The sequence below is a fragment of the Microcaecilia unicolor genome, chromosome 9 (genome assembly GCF_901765095.1).
Source record: "Microcaecilia unicolor chromosome 9, aMicUni1.1, whole genome shotgun sequence".
NCBI classification, from domain to species: Eukaryota; Metazoa; Chordata; class Amphibia; order Gymnophiona; family Siphonopidae; genus Microcaecilia; species Microcaecilia unicolor.
In genome coordinates this window covers 217,420,653-217,445,458 of record NC_044039.1, presented here as the reverse complement: position 1 = coordinate 217,445,458, position 24,806 = coordinate 217,420,653, and the positions used below count along the sequence as shown (strand labels likewise).

Sequence of the window (24,806 nt, the reverse complement as noted above, 5' to 3'; positions counted from 1 at the left end):
AAAGACACCCACAACCTATACTGAAAACTTACCACACCAAAACAGCCCTAACCCACCTACGAAAAGACAATGCTATAAATATTACAGTGGGACCTAGAGAAGTGTTTCCATAGGTGGTCCTGGAGTACCCCCTTGCCAGTCAGGTTTTCAGGCTATCCACAATGAATCTGCATGAAAAAGATTTGCATGTAATGGAGGCAGTATATACAAATCAATGTCATGCATATTTATTGTGGATATCCTGAAAACCTGACTGGCAAGGGGGTACTCAAGGACTGCCCTAGAACACAAAACTTACCACACCATAACAGCCCTAAACCACCTATCAGAAGACAGTGCTATATATATTACACTGGGCTCTGGAGCACCAATATACCTACTATTGGGAAACTGGAACAAGCTACACTGTTACACATTTCTGCACAGATACTACATGCTGGCAGAATCCTTCACCTCTGTCACACATGCAGAACATGGACAGACCCTCATCTATAGAACATAAGAGTAGCCATACTGGGTCAGACCAATGGTCCATCTAGCCCAGTATCCTGTTTCCAATGTGGCCAACCCAGGTCACAAGCACCTGCCAGAAACCCAAATTGTGACAACATTCCATGCTACCAATCTAATGCAGAATAGGGAGCCACAAAAAAAAAAAAAACAACAACAACAACAAAAATTGAAATAGAGACCCTCTGCCCAAGGAAGCCAGACTCTAAACAGTGCAATACTGGTAAAAAAAAAAAAAAGAGACAGAAATGCATTTTCTCCTGTACTTTGCAAAATAAAAATATAAAAAATGTACATTTTACAAAGCAGGTACATCTCAGTGCTTACAAAGTATTAAATAAAAATAATTTTTTCTACCTTTGTTGTCTGGGAATTTGGCTGGTCCCAGTCTTTTTTTTCCATGTTCCATGAGTCAGCCTTACAAATTCTTTCCACGTTGGCTTTTCCATTTCCTGTCTCATCTCTTGTCTTCTTCCTTTTGTTATCTACATCTGTTTGGCACTGATCTTTCGTTTTATGTCCCCACTATCAAATAGCTGTGTATAGTGCTGCCAAGTGATCCAGTTCCAGAAGGGAGATTTTTCAACCAGTCCTAGTGTGAACTCACATCCCAGATTCATGTGGGATTTGCAGTCCCTGACTCTACCCATCAAAATCTGTGCTGCAGTACATCCAAAATGATTTAAGAAAATGCACTCGGACCCCTCTACTGTTGTTTGAACAATTTATTTTCTCATTTGCTTTGGTCCCGCTGTCTCTTTTCTGTTTTTCTCTGTTTCTTCTGCCTTTACAGGGTCTCTTGCCGATCTGACATTTCTTCTGTCTCCAAGTGCACCATCCTTTTCTCCTCTGCACCACTATTTATCCTGTCCAGCATCTCCCTTCTGTGTTCCTTGTCCCTATCCTACCCCCAAGTTCAGCATCTCTTCTTGATGTCCCCATCTCCTCCCTTTTTCAGCACAAGCCTACCTGGTCTCTTCATCTCCCACTTTCTAGCATCTTCCGTCCTGGTGTCCCCACCTGTCCCTTTTTCTAACATTGTCCTGTGTCCCCATCTTCCCTCTTTTCCCAGCATTACCTCTTTGGCCCCATCTCACCCATTTTTCACCATTGTCTCCATATCCCCCTTCCAGTGGTGCCCCTTTCTGTCCCTATCTCCTCTTCCCCTTTCCAGTAGTGCCCTCTTTGTGTCCCTATCACCTTCCCCTCCCATGTGATAATCTTTCAATAACTGTCTATACTTAAGGCTATGATTTCTGAACTTGTGGTATCAATAAAGGACAAACTTTTAAATGCCCTGTTGGGGTATATATGCTAATCTCAACTTTTTTAAATGTTTCAGACACATCCATCTATTTATTCCCATTATATCACTAAATTCTATTATTCTGTCTCACTGTATTTTCAAATGTAAGCCACACTGAATCCAACTTTGCTTGGGAGTGGAGGAGTGGCCTAGTGGTCTAGTGGTTAGGGTGGTGGACTTTGGTCCTGGGGAACTGAAGAACTGAGTTCAATTCCCAGTACAGGCAGCTCCTTGTGACTCTGGGCAAGTCACTCAACCCCCCTATTGCCTGCCGCATTGAGCGTGCCATGAGTGGGAAAAAGCGTGGGGTACAAATGTAACAAAAATAATGTGTGATATAAATATATATTTTTTTAAAAATCCTTTATCCACCTTTCAAGACACTGCCTATCCTGCTGGATGGTGATGGCCCAAGGAATGCAAGTTTGGTCCAGTGAAGACTAATTCAAAATAACTTGTTTCTTAGCTGGGCCCTAGTATCACCATAATCTACCAGCAACAATAATTTTTGACGCTGTTTTAGTGATACTGAACTGTTATTTCATTACTCCTCCAGCTTTTAAGGCACTGCCTATCCAACTGAAACAGTTTTAGCATTGTTACAGATGGACCAACAATAAAGAATGACAACGTGTATGCAGCAGATCATAAGTTTGCTTGCTTTTAACTGAACGGCAACGACAGCTGCGCGCGAAGGGGGGGGGGGGGGGAAGTGGACACAGATTACCCAAATTGGTTCCCTTGTTAAAGTGGAATAGATAGGCTCACTTCCACTCCGGTCAATTAAACCTCCCTGAGCAGCTTTCTCCCTTCTCCATCCCCCACCCCCCCAGCGTTGCATCTTTCACCTTCTCTTCTGCCTGTCTCTCCCGTCCGCGTGGTCACTTTTTACTTCCCTGAAGCCTTCTCCCTCCTGCGCAGCACCGGCGATTCACAGTCGGCCTTCTGTCAGCGTCGGGGCCTCTCCTCAGACGTGTCCCGCCTACTCTATTGCAACTTCCTGTTTTCCGCAGAGGTGGGACGCGCCTAAGGAGAAGCCCTGACGCTGGCAGAAGGATAACTGCGAATCGCCGGTGCAGTGCTGCGCGGGAGGGAGAAGGCTTCAGGGAAGTAAAAAGTGACCTTGCAGATGGGAGAGATGGGCAGAAGAGACTTGAAAAGATTAAGACTCATGAGGGAGGGAGCAGAAAAAAATATTATTGCCACGAGGCGCATAGGCGCCGTTTTTTCAAAACAGCTGTTGGGGGAGCGACTGCTCCCCCTGTGCCCCACCTAGCTACGCCACTGGTTTCGCTCCCTAATTTCCTTAACATTTCTGCATCCGTCTGTTCATCCTGGCCAGGCGGATGGTAGTACACTCCTATCACTATCCTTTTCCCCTTTACACGTGGAATTTCAATCCACAGTGATTCCAAGAAGTGTTTTATTTCCTGCAGAATTTTCAATCTATTTGATTCAAGGCTCTCGTTAATATACAATGCTACCCCTCCACCAATTTGATCCACCCTATCACTATGATATAATTTGTACCCTGGTATGACAGTGTCCCACTGGTTATCCTCCTTCCACCAGGTCTCAGAGATGCCTATTATTTCTAATTTTTCATTTAGTGCAATATATTCTAACTCTCCCATCTTATTTCTTAGGCTCCTGGCATTCGCATATAGACATTTCAAACTGTGTTTGTTGTTCCTATTTACATCATGCTCAGTACTTGACAGTTTTCATTTGCAATCTTTTGTCTGTTTTTTATTTTTTATTTAAGGACACCTGGAGGCTTATTTTCAAAGCACTTAGCCTCCCAAAGTTCCATAGAAACCTATGGAACTTAGCCTCCCAAAGTGCTTTGAAAATATGCCTACTGATCTACTATGGTCTCTTTTGCAACCTCACTACCAGGATATCGTATCTTCCCTGTTTTGGTGATATCTTTGAAAGATATCTTATCCTGAACCATGCGCTTTTGAGCGACTGTCGGCCTTCTTCCCATTTCTAAAGCTGCTCTATCTCTTTTTAAATGCCGATGCAACAGCCTGGACCCACCCTGGTTAAGGTGGAACCCATCCTTTCGGAATAGGCTCCCCCTTCCCCAGAATGTTGCCCAGTTCCTAACAAATCTAAAACCCTCCTCCCTGCACCATTGTCTCATCCACGCATTGAGACTCCGGAGCTCTGCCTGTCTTTTGGGCCCTGAACGTGGAACAGGTAACATTTCAGAAAATGCTACCCTAGCGGTTCTGGATTTGAGCTTTCTACCTAAGAGCCTAAATTTGGCTTCCAGAACCTCTCTTCCACATTTTCCTATGTCATTGGTACCCAAATGTATCGAGACAGCTGGCTCCTCCCCAGCACTATCTAAAATCCTATCTAGGCGATGCGTGAGGTCCGCCACCTTTGCACCAGGCAGGCAAGTCACCAGGTGATCCTCACATCCACCAGCCACCCAGCTATCTACAGTGGTGGAAATAAGTATTTGATCCCTTGCTGATTTTGTAAGTTTGCCCACTGACAAAGACATGAGCAGCCCATAATTGAAGGGTAGGTTATTGGTAACAGTGAGAGATAGCACATCACAAATTAAATCCGGAAATCACATTGTGGAAAGTATATGAATTTATTTGCATTCTGCAGAGGGAAATAAGTATTTAATCCTCTGGCAAACAAGACCTAATACTTGGTGGCAAAACCCTTGTTGGCAAGCACAGCGGTCAGACTCTTCTGTAGTTGATGATGAGGTTTGCACACATGTCAGGAGGAATTTTGGTTCCACTCCTCTTTGCAGATCATCTCTAAATCATTAAGAGTTCTGGGCTGTCGCTTTGCAACTCGCAGCTTCAGCTCCTCCATAAGTTTTCAATGGGATTAAGGTCTGGTGACTGGCTAGGCCACTCCATGACCCTAATGTGCTTCTTCCTGAGCCACTCCTTTGTTGCCTTGGCTGTATGTTTTGGGTCATTGTCGTGCTGGAAGACCCAGCCACGACCCATTTTTAAGGCCCTGGCGGAGGGAAGGAGGTTGTCACTCAGAATTGTACGGTACATGGCCCCATCCATTCTCCCATTGATGCGGTGAGTAGTCCTGTGCCCTTAGCAGAGAAACACCTCCAAAACATAACATTTCCACCTCCATGCTTGACAGTGGGGACGGTGTTCTTTGGGTCATAGGCAGCATTTCTCTTCTCCAAACACGGCGAGTTGAGTTCATGCCAAAGAGCTCAATTTTTGTCTCATCTGACCACAGCACCTTCTCCCAACACTCTCGGCATCATCCAGGTGTTCACTGGCAAACTTCAGACGGGCGTCACATGTGCCTTCCGGAGCAGGGGACCTTGCGGGCACGCAGGATTGCAATCCGTTATGTCGTAATGTGTTACCAATGGTTTTTCGTGGTGACAGTGGTCCAAGCTGCCTTGAGATCATTGACAAGTTCCCCCCTTGTAGTGGTAGGCTGATTTCTAACCTTCCTCATGATCAAGGATACTCCACGAGGTGGATTTTGCGTGGAGCCCCAGATCTTTGTCGATTGACAGTCTTTTGTACTTCTTTCCATTTTCTTACTATGGCACCAACGTTGTCCTTCTCGCCCAGGTCTTACTGATGGTTTTGTAGCCCATTCCAGCCTGTGCAGGTGTATGATCTTGTCCCTGACATCCTTAGACAGCTCCTTGCTCTTGGCCATTTTGTAGAGGTTAGAGTCTGACTGATTCACTGAGTCTGTGGACAGGTGTCCTTTCACTACAGGTGACCATTGCCGACAGCTGTCTGTCATGCAGGTAACGAGTTGATTTGGAGCATCTACCTGGTCGGTAGGGGCCAGATCTCTTACTGGTTGGTGGGGATCAATACTGTTATTTCCCTCTGCAGAATGCAAATAAATTCATATACTTTCCACAATGTGATTTACGGATTAATTTGTGATGTGCTATCTCTCACTGTTACCAATAACCTACCCTTCAATTATGGGCTGCTCATGTCTTTGTCAGTGGGCAAACTTACAAAATCAGCAAGGGATCAAATACTTATTTCCACCACTGTATATGCCTAATGATCGAATCACCAACTACAACGGCTGTCCTAACCCTTCCCTCCTAGGCAGCACTTGGAGACATATCCTCGATGCGAGAGGATAGTACATCCCCTGGTGGGCAGGTCTTGGCTACAGGAGTACTTCCTACTTCACCAAGGTGATGCTCTCCTTCTAGGAGACCTCCCTCCTCCAAGGTAGCATAAGGGCTAGCAGACTGGAGGTGGGACTTCTCTACAACATCCCTGTAGGTCTCCTCTATGTACCTCTCTGTCTCCCTCAGCTCCACCAAGTCTGCTACTCTAGCCTCAAGAGAACGGACACGTTCCTTGAGAGCTAGGAGCTCTTTGCATCGGGCACACACATATGACATCTCACCAACTGGGAGATAATCTTACATGTGATACTCAGTGCAAAAGACTGGATAGCACCCCTCTCGCTGCTGGACTGCTGACTTCCAGTTCCTGCACCAAAGCTGGCGGCTTTTGTGGGTGGCTCCAGTACCATGAAGGAGACCCACACAATTGCCGCAGCACAAAAGGTTACTGGCTATTCATCAGGCAAGGAAGCAGATTTCCATACTACAGCACTCCAGTAATTGTGAACCAGACCCGGGTGGCTGTGATTGTGGCTTTTTTCACCTAAGCAACATCTGAAACTTGGAATTCAGTGGACTCTGGGCTTCACAGGGAAAGTTTAGGGTAGTCTTAGGGAGGGTGCCACCATCAAAATGTTGTGGTGCTAATGCTGAATTGGTCCCCCATACCAGTGGCGTAGCCACAAGGGGGTCTGGCTCACCCAACAGTAGCACATGTTTAGCGGTAGCTGTTGGGGACCCCAAGCTCCGCCAGGTGTAGACTTGCCACTGATGGTAACAAAAACACTGCTCTCCACGATACTGCCACCCGCACATGCTCAGTTTTCAGCGCATGCCTGCTGCAGACTGCCAAGGTGGAGAGAAGCAGTTTCCCGCCAGCTGAGATATTATTTTGGGTGTGTGTGTTTGGGTGGGGGAAGAACACTTGGTGCCCATCCACTTCTTGCCTGGCCCACCCAAAATCTGCTGTCTAGCTACGCCCCTGCCCCATTCCCCACTGCCAACATGACTTTCCTTATACTTTTGAGTAAAGTGAGCAAACTACAGCTATAGTGGACCACTGAGTGGATACTTTTACAGCTCCCTGTATCTAGCTAGAAAGAGGTGGGGCCCAGCCTCTCATCCCTTGTGCAACCACCTTCCTCCTACCTCTGCAGACCCAAACTCAGCTTAGTTTACCTCCCTCCTGATATTTCTCTGTTTTTTTTTTTTTTTTTAAATAGCTGTTTCTGCCGCTGCCTTCCCAACCCAGTAACCTTGGCTTTAAACGGAAAGATTCAGTATCTGGCTTCAGTTAAGGAAACTGCTCGTTTATTTAATTACTTGAACATAGAAAAGCTTCTTTTTAATATGTACGAACAACCTCAATGCAATTGTTTACCAGATCCTCCAATACAAACTGGTGACACTTGTCAACAAGAATAGAATTCAGAATTCGCTGGCTCCTGTAGTTCAATAATATTATTTAGCTTCATCTTATAGCTTTAGAGAATTTAATAAAATAGACTTTTTAAGCTCTCACCCCACCCCCTCAACTTACCTTATTTTTGCAATAATCACATAAGTCATTCGCTCCAATGAAAATGGTCACCACCTTCCAGTCTTTTTCAAAGCTAATACCCTGGGAACAGAGCAGAGATGAGAGATAGTTAATCTGTGCGTTTTCCTCTGGCTCTCGCTGCAGAGGCTTTTATCATTTGTGAATTTAACAATTTTTCACTTGAAAAGTGAATTTGGGCTTCTGGAGAGTAGTCTTATAACAGGGCACCTTATTAAAGAGGCCAAGTACATAACTAAACTAGGTGTGTCTCATTTTCAAAGCAGATAGACGTCTCAAAATGCCCCAGCTAATTAGGATGTCCTACACTGTAGTGCATCCAAACAGAAAGGGGGTGTGTTGTGGGTGTGTTTTGGGCGGGACTACGGAGGGCCCCATAAATCAAAGATACTTACCTGTAGCAGGTGTTCTTCGGGACAGCAAGCTGATTATTCTCACATCTGGGTGACGTCGTTCGACAGCGAGTATTGTAGAAGCTTCTAGCAGTGCCCCACACCGCATGTGTGGGGTGCGTTTCTGCCCAATGCACGAGCATGGGCACCCCAGTCAGGTGAAAAAGCAAAAAGAGTACAATTAAATTCAGCTCCTAGGGGAGGTGGCAGGGTATGTGAGAATAAACGGCCTACTGTCCTCGGAGAGCACCTGCTACAGGTAAGGATCTTTGATATCTCCGAGGACAGCAGGCCTTCATATTCTCATATCCGGGAAATCCTAGCTACCAGGCTCATCAAAAAACAACAAAACTAAGATAATCAAGTCTGAAAATATCGAGATTAAAATTCCAATGAACCTGAAACTAAGTACATAGTGTGCAGCCTGGAACAGAATAAAACAGGGCCTAGGAGGGTGGAATAGGATTCTAGACACTGAACAAATTTGCGAACTATCGCATCAGGTACCCTGATCAAGGCAGAAGTGAGATGAGAAAGTGTGGACTGAAGACCACATTGCAGCCTTGCAAATCTCCTCTATGAGGCTGATCTCAAGGGAGCTATATGAGCCATGACATGGCCTTCAAGAGACAGCCTAGCCTGGGCATAAGTAAGGAGATGCAACCTACTAACCGATTTGAAAGTGTGTGTTGATTATGGCCTTCTCCATCTGATTTGGGTCAAAAGAAACAAAAATCTGGTGGACTGTGTATGGGTTTTAGGTCCGCTCCAGACAGAAGGCTCAGGCTTGCTTGCAGTCTAAGGTATGCAGTACAATGACCAGGATAGGTATGTGGTTTGGGAAAAATGTTGACAGAACAAATTGACTGGTTATGATGAAAACTCCAACACCACTTTAGGAAGGAACAGGGTACGTGCAGAGAACTATTCTGTTGTGATGAAATTTAGTATATGGTGGAGGAGTTACCAGGGCCTGGAGCTCACTGACCTGCGAGCTGAAGTGACCGCCCCCAGAAACACAACTTTCCAGATCAGGAATCCAGAGGCTCAAAAGGAGCTTTCATCAGCTGGGTGAAAGCCAAGTTGAAATCCCATGACACAGTGGGCGGTTTGGTAGGGGACATTGTTAACAACAAACCTTTCATGAAGCGACAACTAATGGAATCGTCTCCTATATGGTGATAAGTGCCAACTGCACTAAGGTGAACCCTTACAGAGTTGGTTTTCAAACGAAACAGAGAGATGTAGGAGGTACTCAGGCAGCTTTTGTGTAGGGCAAGAGAAAGAATCTACGGCGTGGCCCTCACACCAGATGACAAATCTTCTCCACTTAAAAGAGCAACACCTCTTAGTAGAATCTTTCTTGGAAGCCAGCAGGATACAGGAGACACCCTCAGGCAAGCCCAGGAGTTTGAATTCTACGCCCTCAGCATCCAAGCCATGAGGGCCAGAGATTGGAAGTTGGGATGCAGAATGGAACCCTCATTCTGCGTAATGAAGGGTCAGAAAGCAGTCCAATCTCCACGGATCTTTAAAGGACAACTCCAGAAGAACAGGGAACCAGATCTGGTGTGGCCAGTAAGGGGCAATCAAGATCATGGTCCCCTAATCCTGCCTGAGTTTCAGAAAAGTCTTCTCTGTGACAGGTATTGGAGGATACACATAGAGGAGAAGTCCTTTCCCCCAATGCAGAAAAAGGCATCTGACACTAGCCTGCTGTGTTACCCGAGCCTGGAGCAGAACTGAGTGACCTTGTTGTTCACATGAGTGGCAAAAAGATCTACCAAGGGAGTGCCCCACTCTCAGATCTTGCGGGTTACGCCCATTTTGAGAGACCATTCGTGTAGTTGCAATACTCTGCTCAGTCTCTCCACCAGGCAGTTGTTCTTGCTGGGTAGGTACATGACATGAAGTCCATACCATAAAAGCAGATCCCACTGCCACATGCCAACCTCTTTCTGACACAAGGAGTAGGAACTTCTACCTCCCTACTTGTTGACATAGAACATTGCAACCTGGTTGTCCATTGAATCAGAATAATTGGTTCTGCAGTTGATCTCTGAAAGCCTTTAGAGAGTTCTAAATGGCCTGACGCTTGAGGAAGTTGATATGGAATTGTACTGGGTAGACAACAACCCCTGAGTGTGAAACCCATCTACACGAGCTCCCAAACCCGGGTTGATTTATCCATTGTCAACACACCTGAGCTGGTAGAATTTGGAATGGAAGTCTCAGGGTCAAATTGGACCTGACTGTCCACCAAGAAGAGCGTGAGCCAACGCCAGGGAAATGCAAATGACATCCATTAGGTTCCCTGTTGCCTGAGACCACTGGGAAGCTAAGGTTCACTGGGCTGCTCTCAAGTGGAGGAGTGGCCTAATAGTTAATGTAATGGGCTTCAGACTTGGGGAACTGGGTTCAATTCCTGCTGCTGCTTGATGGTCAGCACTGGGTTGAGATCTGGGGAACCGGGTTCAATTCCTTCTGCAGCTCCATGTGACCCTGGGCAAGTCACTTAACCCTCCGTTGCCCCAGGTACAACAGTAGTACAATGTACTACTTAGATTGTGAGCCCACTAGGGACAGACCCAGTACCTGTAAAATGAAACTGTAAACTACTTAGGTCTAAATGAATAAAGTGGAGACAATGCCATGGGAGTGATATGCAATGTGGAGGCCATGTGGCCCATCAATCTCAACATGTGCTGAGCTGAAACCTGCTTGCTGCTGCAGACCTGCGAAGCAAGCATCACTAAGGTATCCACCCTTGCCTGGGGAAGGAAGGCCAGAGCTTGCAATTAGTCCAGCAGGTTTTCTATATACTCCAATTGGCAAACTGGTTGGAAGTGGGACTTGGGATAATTGATGACAAACCCCAATAGCTCTTGCACTTGAAAGTCAGCCACTGACTCTGTTGCTCCGTCCTGTGATGTGCTCTCTTGACCAGTCAATATTTTAGATAGGGAAACACATATACGTCTCCAGTCTGTGTGGATACACTGCTACTACCACCAGACACTTGGTAAGCACTCTGGGAGCAGGCTGTTAGGCAAATGGCAGAACACGATACTGGTAATGGTGTTTTCCTACTCGAGAGCATAGCTAATTGTTTTCCTGAATTAGAGGGAGGAAAGGTGCCCAGAGAAATCATCCTGAACTTTTCTCTGACAAGGAATTTGTTCAGGGCCCTAGGTCTAGAATGGGCTGGAATCCTCCTATTTTCTGGGCACAAGTACTGCCGCTACGATCTACCTCCTCCCTCTGTCCTCACTCTCAACAGCAGCGGTAGCGATTCAACACGCCGCCTCCTGCTTCTAAACCCTGAAGCGTCTCCCCGGGTTAGAAGCAGGAGGCGGCGTGTTTGAATCGCGACGCTACCGCTGCTGTTGAGTGAGACAGAGGGAGGAGGTAGATCGTGGCGGCGGAGGCAGCGTCTGGAAGCGCTGCCGTCAGAGAGAAGGAGGCAGATGCAGGATCAGCGCTGCCTGCTCCCTCCGCTTCGCTGCTGGGTGGGCCTGAACCCAAACTGGGTGGGCCTAGGCCCATCCAGGCCCACCCGTGGCTACGCCCCTGCCTGGAATAGAATCCCTTCCCTTCTTCCCCTGGTGGCACAGGTTTGACTGCTTGGGCCTGTAGAAGGGTGGAGATTTCCTTTACAAGTGCCTGCTTTTGCTGAGAGCTGCTGAAAGAGTTTATTATTTATTTATTAGGATTATTTATCGCCTTTGAAAGAATGCTCCGATGAGCAATTTGCCAAGTCAGAGCATAACCGAGATGGAATATTTGAAGAACCCACCAGTCAGAGGTTACAAGGGGCCATCTATGATGATACAAGTTCAGCCTCTGGTTACCTTAGTGTAGCTATGCTTTGCTGGAGCCAGTAAAAAGCCCTGTCCAGTTTGACTAGGAAGCTGGTTGGTCTTCTGAGGATGGAGTGGCGGAGGCCTGGGACGCTGGACCTGGGCAGCCAAGCAGAGTGATTTGTGAGGTGGAACCTACGCCTCTGTGAGTAATAGGGTCGATGCCTAGGTCTGCTTGGAAATCTTCTTGTTGAAGAACCCACAGATGGAGGATGCTGAGTGTGGATGGTGTATGTTTTTTAATGAGGTCAGTGACCTCTTTCACCTTTTCTCCAAACAGATTGTCCTCTCTCGGCATGGCATGTCTGCTAACCTCTCTTAACCACAGGTTTTGAGATCAGAGACATGCAGACATGAGAGTCTGCGCTTCCCACACCCATACCAGAAAGTCTGGACACAACATCAAAAGTCTCATAAGCGCCCTGGCCGGATAATACCTACAATCCATCTGCTTGTTGGCCAGGTGGTGAAGCTCTGCAGCCTGCAATCTGCTTCTTGCTGGCCTCCCACTTAGTCACCTCTCCCCTCTTCGTCGGTTCAAAACTCTGCTGCCCGTCTCATCTTCCGCCAGGGTCGCTTTACTCATACTACCCCTCTCCTCAAGACCCTTCACTGGCTCCTATCCGTTTCGCATCCTGTTCAAACTTCTTCTACTAACCTATAAATGTACTCACTCTGCTGCTCCCCAGTATCTCTCCACACTCGTCCTTCCCTACACCCCTTCCCGTGCACTCGCTCCCATGGATAAATCCTTCTTATCTGTTCCCTTCTCCACTACTGCCAACTCCAGACTTCACAGCCTTCTGTCTCGCTGCACCCCACGCCTGGAATAAACTTCCTGAGCCCCTACGTCTTGCCCCATCCTTGGCCACCTTTAAATCTAGACTGAAAGCCCACCTCTTTAACATTGCTTTTGACTCGTAACCACTTGTAACCACTCGCCTCCACCTACCTCCTCTCTTCCTTCCCGTTCACATTAATTGATTGATTTGCTTACTTTATTTATTTTTTGTCTATTAGATTGTAAGCTCTTTGAGCAGGGACTGTCCTTCTTCTATGTTTGTGCAGCGCTGCGTATGCCTTGTAGCGCTATAGAAATGCTAAATAGTAGTAGTAGTAGGAGGAGGAGAGAATCTGCCAAACTAAGTGTACTGTTAACTAAAGAATGCAAGCATAGGCTCATGTAGAGATGGTAGGGGACTGGATATGGACAAAGAGCATTGAGCCTGAAAAGTCTCTCCCAAACGGATCCAAGGTCCTGACCTCTCTTCCCAGGGGCACCGAGGCATGAGACCTAGAACTCTTGGCCCCTTTGAGAATGGACTCGACCTCCATGAAGTGGTGTGGCAGTTGTGCCCTTTCAAATCTGGAGCTTTTGGATACAATACTCCATATCCACTTTCTTAGGTGCAACCTGCATTGTGAGGGGAGATTCCCAGTTCTTCAACGGTGCATCCTAAAGGAGAAGATGCAAAGGCACAGTGACCCCTTTCTTAGGATGAGATTTACAGCCCAGGACAGACAACATCTCTGCCCTAGGCTCCTTCTCCAACTTAAATAGGATGGCCACAGCCATCTCCCTCACAAAACCAATGAAAGAGGGCAGATTTCCATCTCTCTTGAGGTTGAGAGGGGTCAGATGGTATATCACATGACTCCTCCTCCGCGAAGTAATGTGGATCTTCATCTGACTCACACGAGCAGTCCAATCAGACTCTTCAGCATACTCAGATGCAACTGATTGAGTCTGCATCAACCTCAGCCTAGTGGAACAAGGTCCACGCCCCAAAGAGCCCTGAGGTACATTCCTATTCTCTGACTCTGGGAAAGCTTCCTCCCCTGACATCGAATGGTACTGTACGCATCGACGTTGAGACTCTGCAGGGCACTGGAATTGAAGATCTCTACATCGGCATCGATGTTGACTCAAAGGGAGCCTGAGGCTGTTCCGCTGGTGGTGCAAATGCCCTCAATGCCTGAGTGATGTGCCATGAATTAACTGTGCTAGCTCCTCTCTTAGCATGTTCCGGAACCACTCATCGAAAGCGGGCATTGGCAAAAGGCATGGGAGCTGGGGGAGATGCAGCCTGAGAAGGAGTCGGTGCCGAACCAATAGCAGGAATCTGGCTGCTCTGCGACTTGCGGCACTGGCATCTGTTCCATGGAGAGGAATCGGTCCTCCTGGTGCCAGTGCTTCTTGAGTATTGGGGGGGGGGGAGGGGTCTCCCGATTCTCTGGTGGTTCTCGCATTGTGTGTCGAGGAAGACCAGTGCTTATGCTTCTTGGCTTCCCCTGATGCATAGAGGTTTGGTCCCCTGGTGCCAATGAGGATGGTGACAAACCTGTGTGTGCCCTCAGTGTTGGAGCTGACCAGTTCCGGGGCCTGCTACCAAGTGCGAGTGAAGATCTCTTCAATGCCGGCGCGCCCCCAGTGGGATGTAGAAGTCTGAGCAGCCATGGAGGTCGATGTATCAGCCTTCAAGGAGCCAAAAAAGCTGCTCCTGTTGAAACTTCCATGCCCGCTGAGTTCTCACCCGCATTTGCAAACAAAGACAACAAGCAAGAGGGGTCATGGTTAGGTTCAAGGCACCAGATGCACCAAGAATGTGGGTCCAAGACAGAAATCACCCGATTACACTGGGAACACCTCTTGAAGGCAACTGGGAGTCTTCTGAGACATAAAAAAAGTACTGTGGCTAAATGAACTCCTTAATCTTGAACTCAGATTTCAAATCGAGGCCGGGACTGCGACCTAAACTGTGCAGCTATACCCAAAAAAACAAAGAAAACTTGAAAAGCCGCAAAGCACTAAGGAATAAAAGGGTTTGAGGAAAAGAGTTAAATGGTATGAATGTATTTGAAAATAAAACAAAAAAAAAACCGACACAGGAAGGCACAAGAAAAGTCTCACATGTAGTTTGAGGAAGAGAACACAACAACATGTCCTCTCATCCCCGTGGAAAAAGGAAGACTGGGTGGGGCATCTGCACAAACGCGGTGGATGCTGGTAGAAGCTTCTACAATACTTGCTAGTCAGAGTCTGCACTGATGACATCACCCAGATGTGAGAAGATGAAGGCCTGGTCATCCTCGGAGAATTAGGACTTCCAGAAATGATAATCGAACCAGAAGAAACATCCAAGTCTAAAAAGAAGGAAGTTTTTTTTTATTTAGACCTGTTTTCAATCACGTCCATGGGTACAAAGACTTGGAGGGATTAAGGCATGACTCCTCATGAATCCCCCCATGGATACTGTCCCCCACACTCACCAATGAAAGCGACACAGGAAAAAGGAAACTAGGTTCCTTGACAAAATCAGAAATCAGGTATATAATAATAATAAAATAATAAAACTTTATTTATAACCCGCTATATCTTTAAAAGTCTAAGCGGGGAACAAATCACATGTAGGCATTCTGAACCCAAAAGCAGGCAAGTCTGAAGAGTAGGCTACTGGTTATTGCAATGGACTATAAACCAGGGGACACAGGTTCAAATCAAACTTCAACTTTCTTTTTTTTATAACCTTTAAACTGTGAGCCATCCAGAACCAGAGAAATAGGTTACAGTACCTGCAAGCCTGAGGGCTATTGAGGGGGTAGACATTCAGGTACAGAAGATATTTTCCTATCTCTAGGGGGCTCACCAATTAAAATAGCAGAGTTACAGTGGAATACGAACCTTGGTGCCTGGATTAAAGTCCACTGCACTGATCACCAGCCTGCCCCACTGCTCTGCAGGGACTTTTGAGTGGCCATTTGCTTACAAATACTGCACCTTGTCCCTGATTTTTTGGCGTTCATGATTTGCACGTTTTAGTTTGGAAAATGGCTGTTCATTTTGGACAATTCTCATGTATTTCTGAACAGGAAATCTAATTATTCCTGTTGGAAAATGGCTGTGAGATGGATGTTTTTTTTGGACGTCATGAATGGGACTTCTCAATTCTAACTTGGACGTTCTTTCAAAAGTGCCCCTCCATGTGTCAGAAATCAGACCTACTTTGAAGGCAAACACAGTTACGCCTACTCTTGAGCTGGTGCAAATGTCTGCACTTAGATTATACATACACTAATCTAAATCCATATGTGAATAATCACAGGGGTGTAGCCAGACAACAGATTGTGGGTGGGCCTAGGAAAGAAGTAGGTGAGCATCAAGTGTTCTCCCCCCCCCCCCCCCCCCCCACTACCATCACCACGACCAAAAAAGATCTAAGCCGGCAGGAAAATGCTTCTTTCCACCTTGGCGTCTGTAGAAGGCATGCGCTGAAAACTGGCATGCGCAGGGTTCCTGTATCGTTGAGAGTACGTTTTTGTTACCATCAGGCAGAAGTCTTCAGCTGGCGGAGCTTGGAATCTCCACCAGCTACCGCTAAACTCATGTTACTGGTGGGTGGGCCTAAGCCCTAATAGTGGGCCCTGGCCCACCCAGGCCCACCTGTGGCTACGCCACTGCTTGCAAACTATGAACACGCTCTGCTTGAACTCTGTAATGTCTAACTGCCAACATGTCATGGTATAATGCCTACTGACACACTACATACAATGTCATGGTGTATGGCATACTGGCAACAAAACAAAAAGAGGGGCCTTCAAAAAAGGGGGATAAAAGTCTTTAATCATATACGTTGATGATACAATGCTTGAATGGACCCGACATGGTCCGTGTTTCGGAGCCCAGCGCCTGCGTCAGGGGTCGCAAGTAATAGCTGACAGCATGCGGCAGTACTGTGAGAACAATTCAATTTTGAGAAATAATATACTGCAACACCGTGTGATCCCCTTCACTCAAATTAAAAAAATATTTTGATTGAACAAACGCAATCCTTCAGTCACAGACTCAATCAAGTTCGTTCAATCAAAACATTTTTAAATTTGAGTGAGGGGATCACACAGCGTTGCAGTATATTATTTCTCAAAATTGAATTGTTCTTACAGTACTGCCACATGCTGTCAGCTATTACTTGTGACCCCTGACGCAGGCACCGAAACACAGACCACGTATATGATTAAATTTTTTAATTTTTGTTACATTTGTACCCCGTTCTTTCCCACTCATGGCAGGCTCAATGCGGCTTACATGGGGCAATGGGGGGTTAAGTGACGTGCCCAGAGTCACAAGGAGCTGCCTGTGCCTGAAGTGGGAATTGAACTCAGTTCCCCAGGACCAAGTCCACCACCCTAACCACTAGGCCACTCCTCCACTGTTGCTACTATTTGAGATTCTACGTGGAATGTTGCTATTCCACTAGCAACATTCCATGTAGAAGTCGCCCTTGCAGACCACCAATGAGGCTGCACAGGCTTCTACATGGAATGTTGCTAGTGGAATAGCAACATTCCAGGTAGAATCTCCAATAGTAGCAACATTCCATGTAGAATCTCCAATAGTATCTATTTTATTTTTGTTACATTTGTACCCTGCGCTTTCCCACTCATGGCAGGTTCAATGCAGCTTACATGGGGCAATGGAGGGTTAAGTGACTTGCCCAGAGTCACAAGGAGCTGCTGTGCCTGAAGTGGGAATCGAACTCGGTTCCTCAGTTCCCCAGGACCAAAGTCCACCACCCAAACCACTAGGCCACTCCTCCACTTGAATTGTTCTCACAGTACTGCCACATGCTGTCAGCTATTACTTGCGACCCCTGACGCAGGCGCTGGGCGCCGAAACACGGACCATGTCGGGTCCATTCAGCATTGTATCATCAACGTATATGATTAAAGACTTTTATCCCCCCTTTTTTTGAAGGCCCTTGGTGCTTTTTGTTTTGTTTCTGGTTCTTTGTGCTTGCTCCCTCTCTCTGTTATACTACAGTAATGCGTACTGGCAACAGGCACACAATGTCATGGTGTGTACTTGTATGACAGTCAGTATTTTAAAAGAGGCCATTTATGCACATATATGCTTACATACAGGCTGTAACGACTTTATAAAACTACCGTTTAGGGTCATTTTTGAGTCTCAGAAAAATTAGTGCAAAATTACTTTTTTGCCCAAAGCTGAAATACATCTTTGGCCAACGTGGAGGGGCATAATCAAAAGGGACGCCCAAGTTTTGCTGAGGACGTCCTCGCAAAACATCCCGATGGAGGGGCGGTGAAACCCGTATTATCGAAACAAGATGGACGTCCATCTTTTGTTTCGATAATACGGTCAGGGACGCCCAAATCTTAAAATTTTGGTCGTCCTTACAGATGGTCGTCCCTAGACTTCGTCGTTTCTGATTTTCGGCGATAATGGACTAAGGACGCCCATCTCAGAAACGACCAAATGCAAGCTCTTTGGTCGTGGGAGGAGCCAGCATTTGTAGTGCAGAGGTCCCTCTGACATGCCAGGACACCAACCAGGCACCTAGGGGGCACTGCAGTGGACTTCATAAAATGCTCCCAGGAATATAGCTCCCTTACCTTGTGTGCTGAGCCCCCAAAACCCACTACCTACAACTGTACACCACTACCATAGCCCTTATGGGTGAGAGGGGCACCTAGATGTGGGGTACAGTGGTTTCTGGTAGGTTTTGGAGGGCTCACATTTATCCACCACAAGTGTAACAGGTGGGGGAGGGGGGTATGGCCTGGGCCTCCCTGCCTGAAGTGCACTGCGCCACTAAAACTGTTCCAGGGACCTGCATACTGCTATGATGGCCTGAGTATGACATTTGAGGCTGGCATAGAGTCTGGCACAAAATATTTGAAAGATGTTTTTGAGGGTGGGAAGGGGTTAGTGACCACTGGGGGAGTAAGGGAAGGTCATCCTTGATTCTCCTCCGGTGGTCATCTGGTCAGTTTCGGCACCGTTTTGTGGCTTTGGTCGTAAGAAAAACAGGACCAGGGTAAAGTCGTACCAAGTGCTCGTCAGGGATGCACCCTTTTTTTCCCCATTATGCCTCTGACACGCCCCGTGAACTTTGGCCATCTCTGCGATGGAAAGCAATTGGGGACGTCCCAAAATCGGCTTTCAATTATACCGATTTGGACGACCCTGTGAGAAGGATGCCCATCTTCCGATTTGTGTCGAAAGATGGGCGTCCTTCTCTTCGAAAATAAGCCTGATAATGTACTACAAGAGCTGGAAGGGAAACATTGCATCTTTTAGGAAAGGAATGATCTTCAGGGCAACATCAAAGTCACAGGCACCCTCCATGAAAATAATGAAGCAATCACACTTTAAACCGCCAAGGTCTTGGCCACCTGCGATAACCTTACAGCTGTTTCCATGACAGACAAATTCAAAACCCTCTTACTGGATACTTTTTCAGAGCGTCAACCAGATGTCTTGTCATTTCAGGAAGGTGACTGAAAAGAAGGAAGCCAAGGTTACTGACAGAATGTGAATGGTTGGAACTTCTGGTATTAGATTAACAATGGTACACACTTCTCATACACACATAAGCACAGTGTGGGCACCAATAATGCTGCAAGTCTCCGTATATTGCCTTGCCAATGTGTTCCAATGTGGCTCTTTTAATGTACCATCTCTAGGGGTAAGAGGATAATTTTGTCTCCCTGCTTGTGCAATTTCCGTGCCTATTGCTGAGATGCCAACCAGGGAGATCATCACAGCCAAAATATAAGGGCAGTCTGATACCTACAAATACAGAGAACTAGGTGTAACCGGGCCCACCGTACCACCACCACTAGGCTCAGTTCCCACCTTGGACACTTACACTCACTCACTTCCGCACTCTCAATCCAACATAGTTCTTTCCAGTTCGAGCACGGGAGTGGGTGAGGGGTCCGGAATAGAGATGCAGGGCTTTGGGAAACAAGTGGAGCTTCTTGATAATGTCTTACCAGTCCCCTGAAGCGGAGCATCCTCACTCCCACCGCTTCAGAGACAAATCACACAGCACTCCAAACTCAACTTTACTGAACTGTCCTGGTTTACTGGCAAGTAAATCAACTTTTATACTTCCATCTGTACAACGAAACTCCTGTCCATGCAAGATTGTGGATTACAACCTCAACCCTTTTTTCAAAACTTGATCTTCTGGGTAACTGGCTGGTAATAATCCAAGGTTGCTCCTGAATTTCTCTGATCTCAATCTACTTATCCCTCAGTGCACAGACCCTGATGCTGTCGTCCTTCCAGTGATGCACTTCTGGGGCTGCCCCCAGGCCTTGAACAGGCTTCTCCTGTCCTAGTTCCTACTTTGGGGCTGGCTTCTCCTTACCCAACCTAAGCTCTCGTACCATCACAGTTGCACTGTTAGGGGCAGAAACTACTCCTCAATTCAGCCCAAGTTTATTTAGCCACTTTGGGATCCGCCTGTCCTCTAAGGATCCTGGTGGGGGGTACAGTCAACAAAAGACCCCTTGCCCCCACAAGTAAGGGCTTATATTACCTCCAAACTCCACATCTCCTGTCCATATATAAACAAACCCACTTTCTTTCTGAAGTTATTTTCAACAACTCTCTCCTTTGGGCTGGGCTTCCCTCCCACCCATGGACATCCAAGGAAAACCAACATCCTTAGTAATCCCCATATAACGGGGGATTACATAGGGATCGGGTCTTCAGGTGCCAAGATGGGTGTCAGATAGTGATTCTCAGGTCTGAGCTTTGCTTTGCTCTGATAGCCACTGTTATTTCGTACTCTTAGTGTCAGGAAGAGATGGGCAAGAAAAAGGGAAAGACCATAAGTTTAGCCCTTGGGCTCTGGTCTGACCTCACAGTTCACAGTTCAGCTTTAACATACTGCAAATAATAAAAAATATCTAAGCGGTTTACAAATCACAATGATTAAGGTTAGAATGAAAGGATACAGATAAAAGGTAAAATTCTGGGGGCATTTTCAAGCAAGCTCCAATCTAACAATCGTGGCTTAGCGTTGGCGGCAAACTGCAGTGTTGGAGGGGGCACTGCTAAGCCCTGCGGATAGAGTGGCCCCTCCTCTGCAACCTGGAAGTACTAGCTGTGGGCCTCATAGCTCAGAGTCCTGGCATAGATGTGAATCTGACGCCCGCTGCTGCTGCTACTTCTCCTGCTGTAGATGTATTAGAAGGTGAGCCTTATTTGGGAACTTTGACCATTAATGCTAAAAGTGGAGAGAAATATTTTGAGACTGGGTAGTCCTAGGTTACAAGAGATTTGAAAATCTGCCATGGTGGCAATGGAGTTATTTGGGGTGCTATTGGTGGGAGACTACTACTACTACTATTTAGCATTTCTATAGCGCTACAAGGCGTACGCAGCGCTGCACAAACATAGAAGAAAGACAGTCCCTGCTCAAGAGCTATGTAATAAAAGTGAGCCAAGTATAGGACAATCAAGCCATTGTGACATCACTGATGAGGTTGGCTCTTATTGGTGGCCTGAGGCATTATGACATCACAATATTAGCTCTGGTTACAAGAGACTACTACTACTACTATTTAGCATTTCTATAGCGCTACAAGGCATACGCAGCGCTGCACAAACATAGAAGAAAGACAGTCCCTGCTCAAAGAGCTTACAATCTAATAGACAAAAATAAAGTAAGCAAATCAAGTCAATTAATGTGTACAGGAAGGAGGAGAGGAGGGTAGGTGGAGGTGAATGGTTACAAGTGGCTACGAGTCAAAAGCAGGTGGGCTTTCTGGTTACTTTTTGGGCTATGGGCAAACAGGCTCAAAAGTTGGAAATTCATGCTTCTAGAAGAAAGAGTGTTGAGAATAAACTCTCAGCTCTATAAGAGGGCGGTGCAGCTATGATGAAAGATAAGGAGGTTTTACACCAGAAGGTGGAATTTGGGAGAACTAATTGAGGGGAAATAATGTAAAGATGTTGAATTTTCCCAAGTATGCCCCTATCCCAGCTGTGAATATAGTACACAAATATAAATTACAAATATTTTTTATTATTTATTTGTAATACTTATCCCAAGATAACTCATCTTGATACAGAAACAAGAAAGGTTCCCACAATTAGCAAACAGGGTATACTAGGGCTGCCCATCGATTACAATTTTTAATCGCACGATTGACCACGTGATCCAAATGTAAAAGAATCAAAATAAATTTGAATGTACACTCGGAGGCATATTTACAAAGCACTTAGTCTTGCAAAGTTACGTGGCGGGGCATTTTAGATATGATGTCTCAAGTCCAACGTTGGACGTTTTGCAAAAAACGTCCAAAATCTGAATAGGAAAGAAGGTCATTTTCAAAAAAGAAAAACGTCTATCTTTTGTTTTAGAAAATACTGTTTTGAACAAGGTTTTGTGATTTGGACATTTTGTTGTTTGGTCATTTTCAAAACCAAAAAAAACATCCAAGTGCAAAACGCACAAAATCAAGTCATTGGGGTGTAGGAGGAGCCAGCATTTTTAGTACGCTGGTCCGCCTGACATCCAGGAAACGAATAGGGCACCCTAGGAGGCACTGCAGTGAACTTCATAAAATGCTCCCAGGTACACATCTCACCACTGCTCCCTTATCTTGTCTGCTGAGCCCCCCAAAACCCACCCCAAACCCACTACCCCCAACTGTATACCACTACCATAGCCCTTACGGGTGAAGGGGGGCACCTATATGTGGATACAGTGGGTTTCTGGTGAGTTTTGGAGGGCTCACAGTTTCCTCCACAAGTGTAACAAGTAGGGAGAGCTATGGGCCTGGGTCTACCTATCTGCAGTGCACTGTACCCACCACTAGACTATTCCAGGGACCTGCATGTTGTTCTAATGAACTTGAGTACAACATCTGAGGTTGGCATAGAGACTGGCAAGTAATGTTTTTAATCACTTTTTTGGGTGGTGGGAGGGAGTTAGTGACCACTGGGAGAGTAAGAGGAAGTCACCCTTGATTCCCTCCAGTGGTCATCTGCTCATTTAGGGCATCTTTTTGGTGCCTTATTGTTATAAAAAACAGGTCTAGCTCAAAACGACTTAGTGTTAGTCTTGGACGGTTTTGTTCTGTTCCATTATGGCAGAAAAACGTCTAAGTGTTACGAATGTCCAAATGCCACCCTAAACACTCCCCTGACACGTCCCCTTGTGATTTGAACGCACTTCTGACAGACTTCATAGAAAAACGTCTACAAATTGGTTTTCAAAATAGCAATTTGGATGTTTTTTTTTTTTGTTACATTTGTACCCCACGCTTTCCCACTCATGGCAGGCTCAATGTGGCTTACATGGGGCAATGGAGGGTTAAGTGACTTGCCCAGAATCACAAGGAGCTGCCTGTGCCTGAAGTGGGAATCAAACTCAGTTCCCCAGGACCAAAGTCCACCACCCTAACCACTACACCCTAACCACTAGACCACTCCTCCACTGTTGCTACTATTTGAGATTCTACATGGAATGTTGCTATTCCACTAGCAACATTCCATGTAGAAGTCGGCCCTTGCAGATCACCAATGTGGCCGCGCAGGCTTCTACATGGAATGTTGCTAGTGGAATAGCAACATTCCATGTAGAATGTCCAATAGTAGCAACATTCCATGTAGAATCTCCAATAGTATCTATTTTATTTTTGTTACATTTGTACCCTGCGCTTTCCCACTCATGGCAGGCTCAATGCGGCTTACATGGGGCAATGGAGGGTTAAGTGACTTGCCCAGAGTCACAAGGAGCTGCCTGTGCCTGAAGTGGGAATCCAACTCAGTTCCCCAGGACCAAAGTCCACCACCCTAACCACTAGGCCACCCCTCCACTGTTGCTACTATTTGAGATTCTACATGGAATGTTGCTATTCCACTAGCAACATTCCATGTAGAAGTCGGCCCTTGCAGATCACCAATGTGGCCGCGCAGGCTTCTGCGAGTCTGACGTCCTGCACGTACGTGCAGGACGTCAGACTCACAGAAACAGAAGCCTGCGCAGCCTTCTACATGGAATGTTGCTAGTGGAATAGCAACATTCCATGTAGAATCTCCAATAGTAGCAACATTCCATGTAGAATATCCAATAGTATCTATTTTATTTTTGTACATTTGTACCCTGCGCTTTCCCACTCATGGCAGGCTCAACGCTGCTTACATGTGGCAATGGAGGGTTAAGTGACTTGCCCAGAGTCACAAGGAGCTGCCTATGCCTGAAGTGAGAATCAAACTCAGTTCCCCAGGACTAGAGTCCACCACCCTAACCACTAGGCCATTCCTCCACTGTTGCTACTATTTCAGATTCTTGTTGCTACTATTTGAGATTCTACATGGAATGTTGCTATTCCACTAGCAACATTCATGTAGAAGTTGGCCCTTGCAGATCACCAATGTGGCCGCGCAGGCTTCTGCGAGTCTGACGTCCTGCAGGACGTCAGACTCACAGAAACAGAAGCCTGCGCAGCCTTCTACTTGGAATGTTGCTAGTGGAATAGCAACATTCCATGTAGAATCTCCAATAGTATCTATTTTATTTTTGTACATTTGTACACTGCGCTTTCCCACTCATGGCAGGCTCAATGCGGCTTACATGGGGCAACGGAGGGTTAAGTGACTTGCCCAGAGTCACAAGGAGCTGCCTGTGCCTGAAGTGGGAATCAAACTCAGTTCCTCAGGTCTCCAGGACCAAAGTCCACCACCCTAACCACTAGGCCACTCCTCCGCTCCAACATCCAAATGCAGATTTATGCCACTTTTTGGATGTTTTTCTCTTTGGAAAAGGAGCCCAATAGTAACCTTTGGGACTTTGCAAGTCTAATTGGTTTGAAAATGAGCCCCTATAGTTTATTAAAAAAAAAAAGAAAATTAATCCTAAACATTCAACCAATGACTGATTCCATCTCCTCCCATCTCCCTCTCCTCCCTTGCCTTCCCTCCCCTGGCACTATCTCCTCCCTTTCATCCATCCATGATTATTATTTTTTTCCTTTTCTTTTTTCTCCCCTCTCTGCTATGGGCACCATCTCATAAGTACATAAGTATTGCCATATTGGGAAAGACCAAAGGTCCATCAAGCCCAGCATCCTGTTTCCAACAGTGGGTGTTTTGTTTCCTGCAGAACTTTCAGTCTATTTGATTCAAAGCTCTCGTTAATATACAATTGCTACCCCTCCACCAATTTGATCCACCCTATCACTACGATATAATTTGTACCCCAAATGACAGTGAGCCACTGGTTATCCTCCTTCCACC

General features: G+C 46.3%; 1 protein-coding gene across 1 annotated transcript in view; it reads right to left on the bottom strand.

Moving 5' to 3' along the window:
- LOC115477109 (interferon-induced very large GTPase 1-like) overlaps positions 1 to 24,806 on the bottom strand; it is a 150,691-nt gene that overhangs the window by 93,021 nt on the left and 32,864 nt on the right. Inside the window, exons 5-6 of the mRNA XM_030213723.1 lie at positions 18,994 to 19,045; positions 7,477 to 7,557 (exon numbers count right to left, since the gene is read on the bottom strand). Coding sequence (XP_030069583.1) covers positions 7,477 to 7,557; positions 18,994 to 19,045 — 133 coding nt within the window. The remainder of the gene's footprint in view (positions 1 to 7,476; positions 7,558 to 18,993; positions 19,046 to 24,806) is intronic.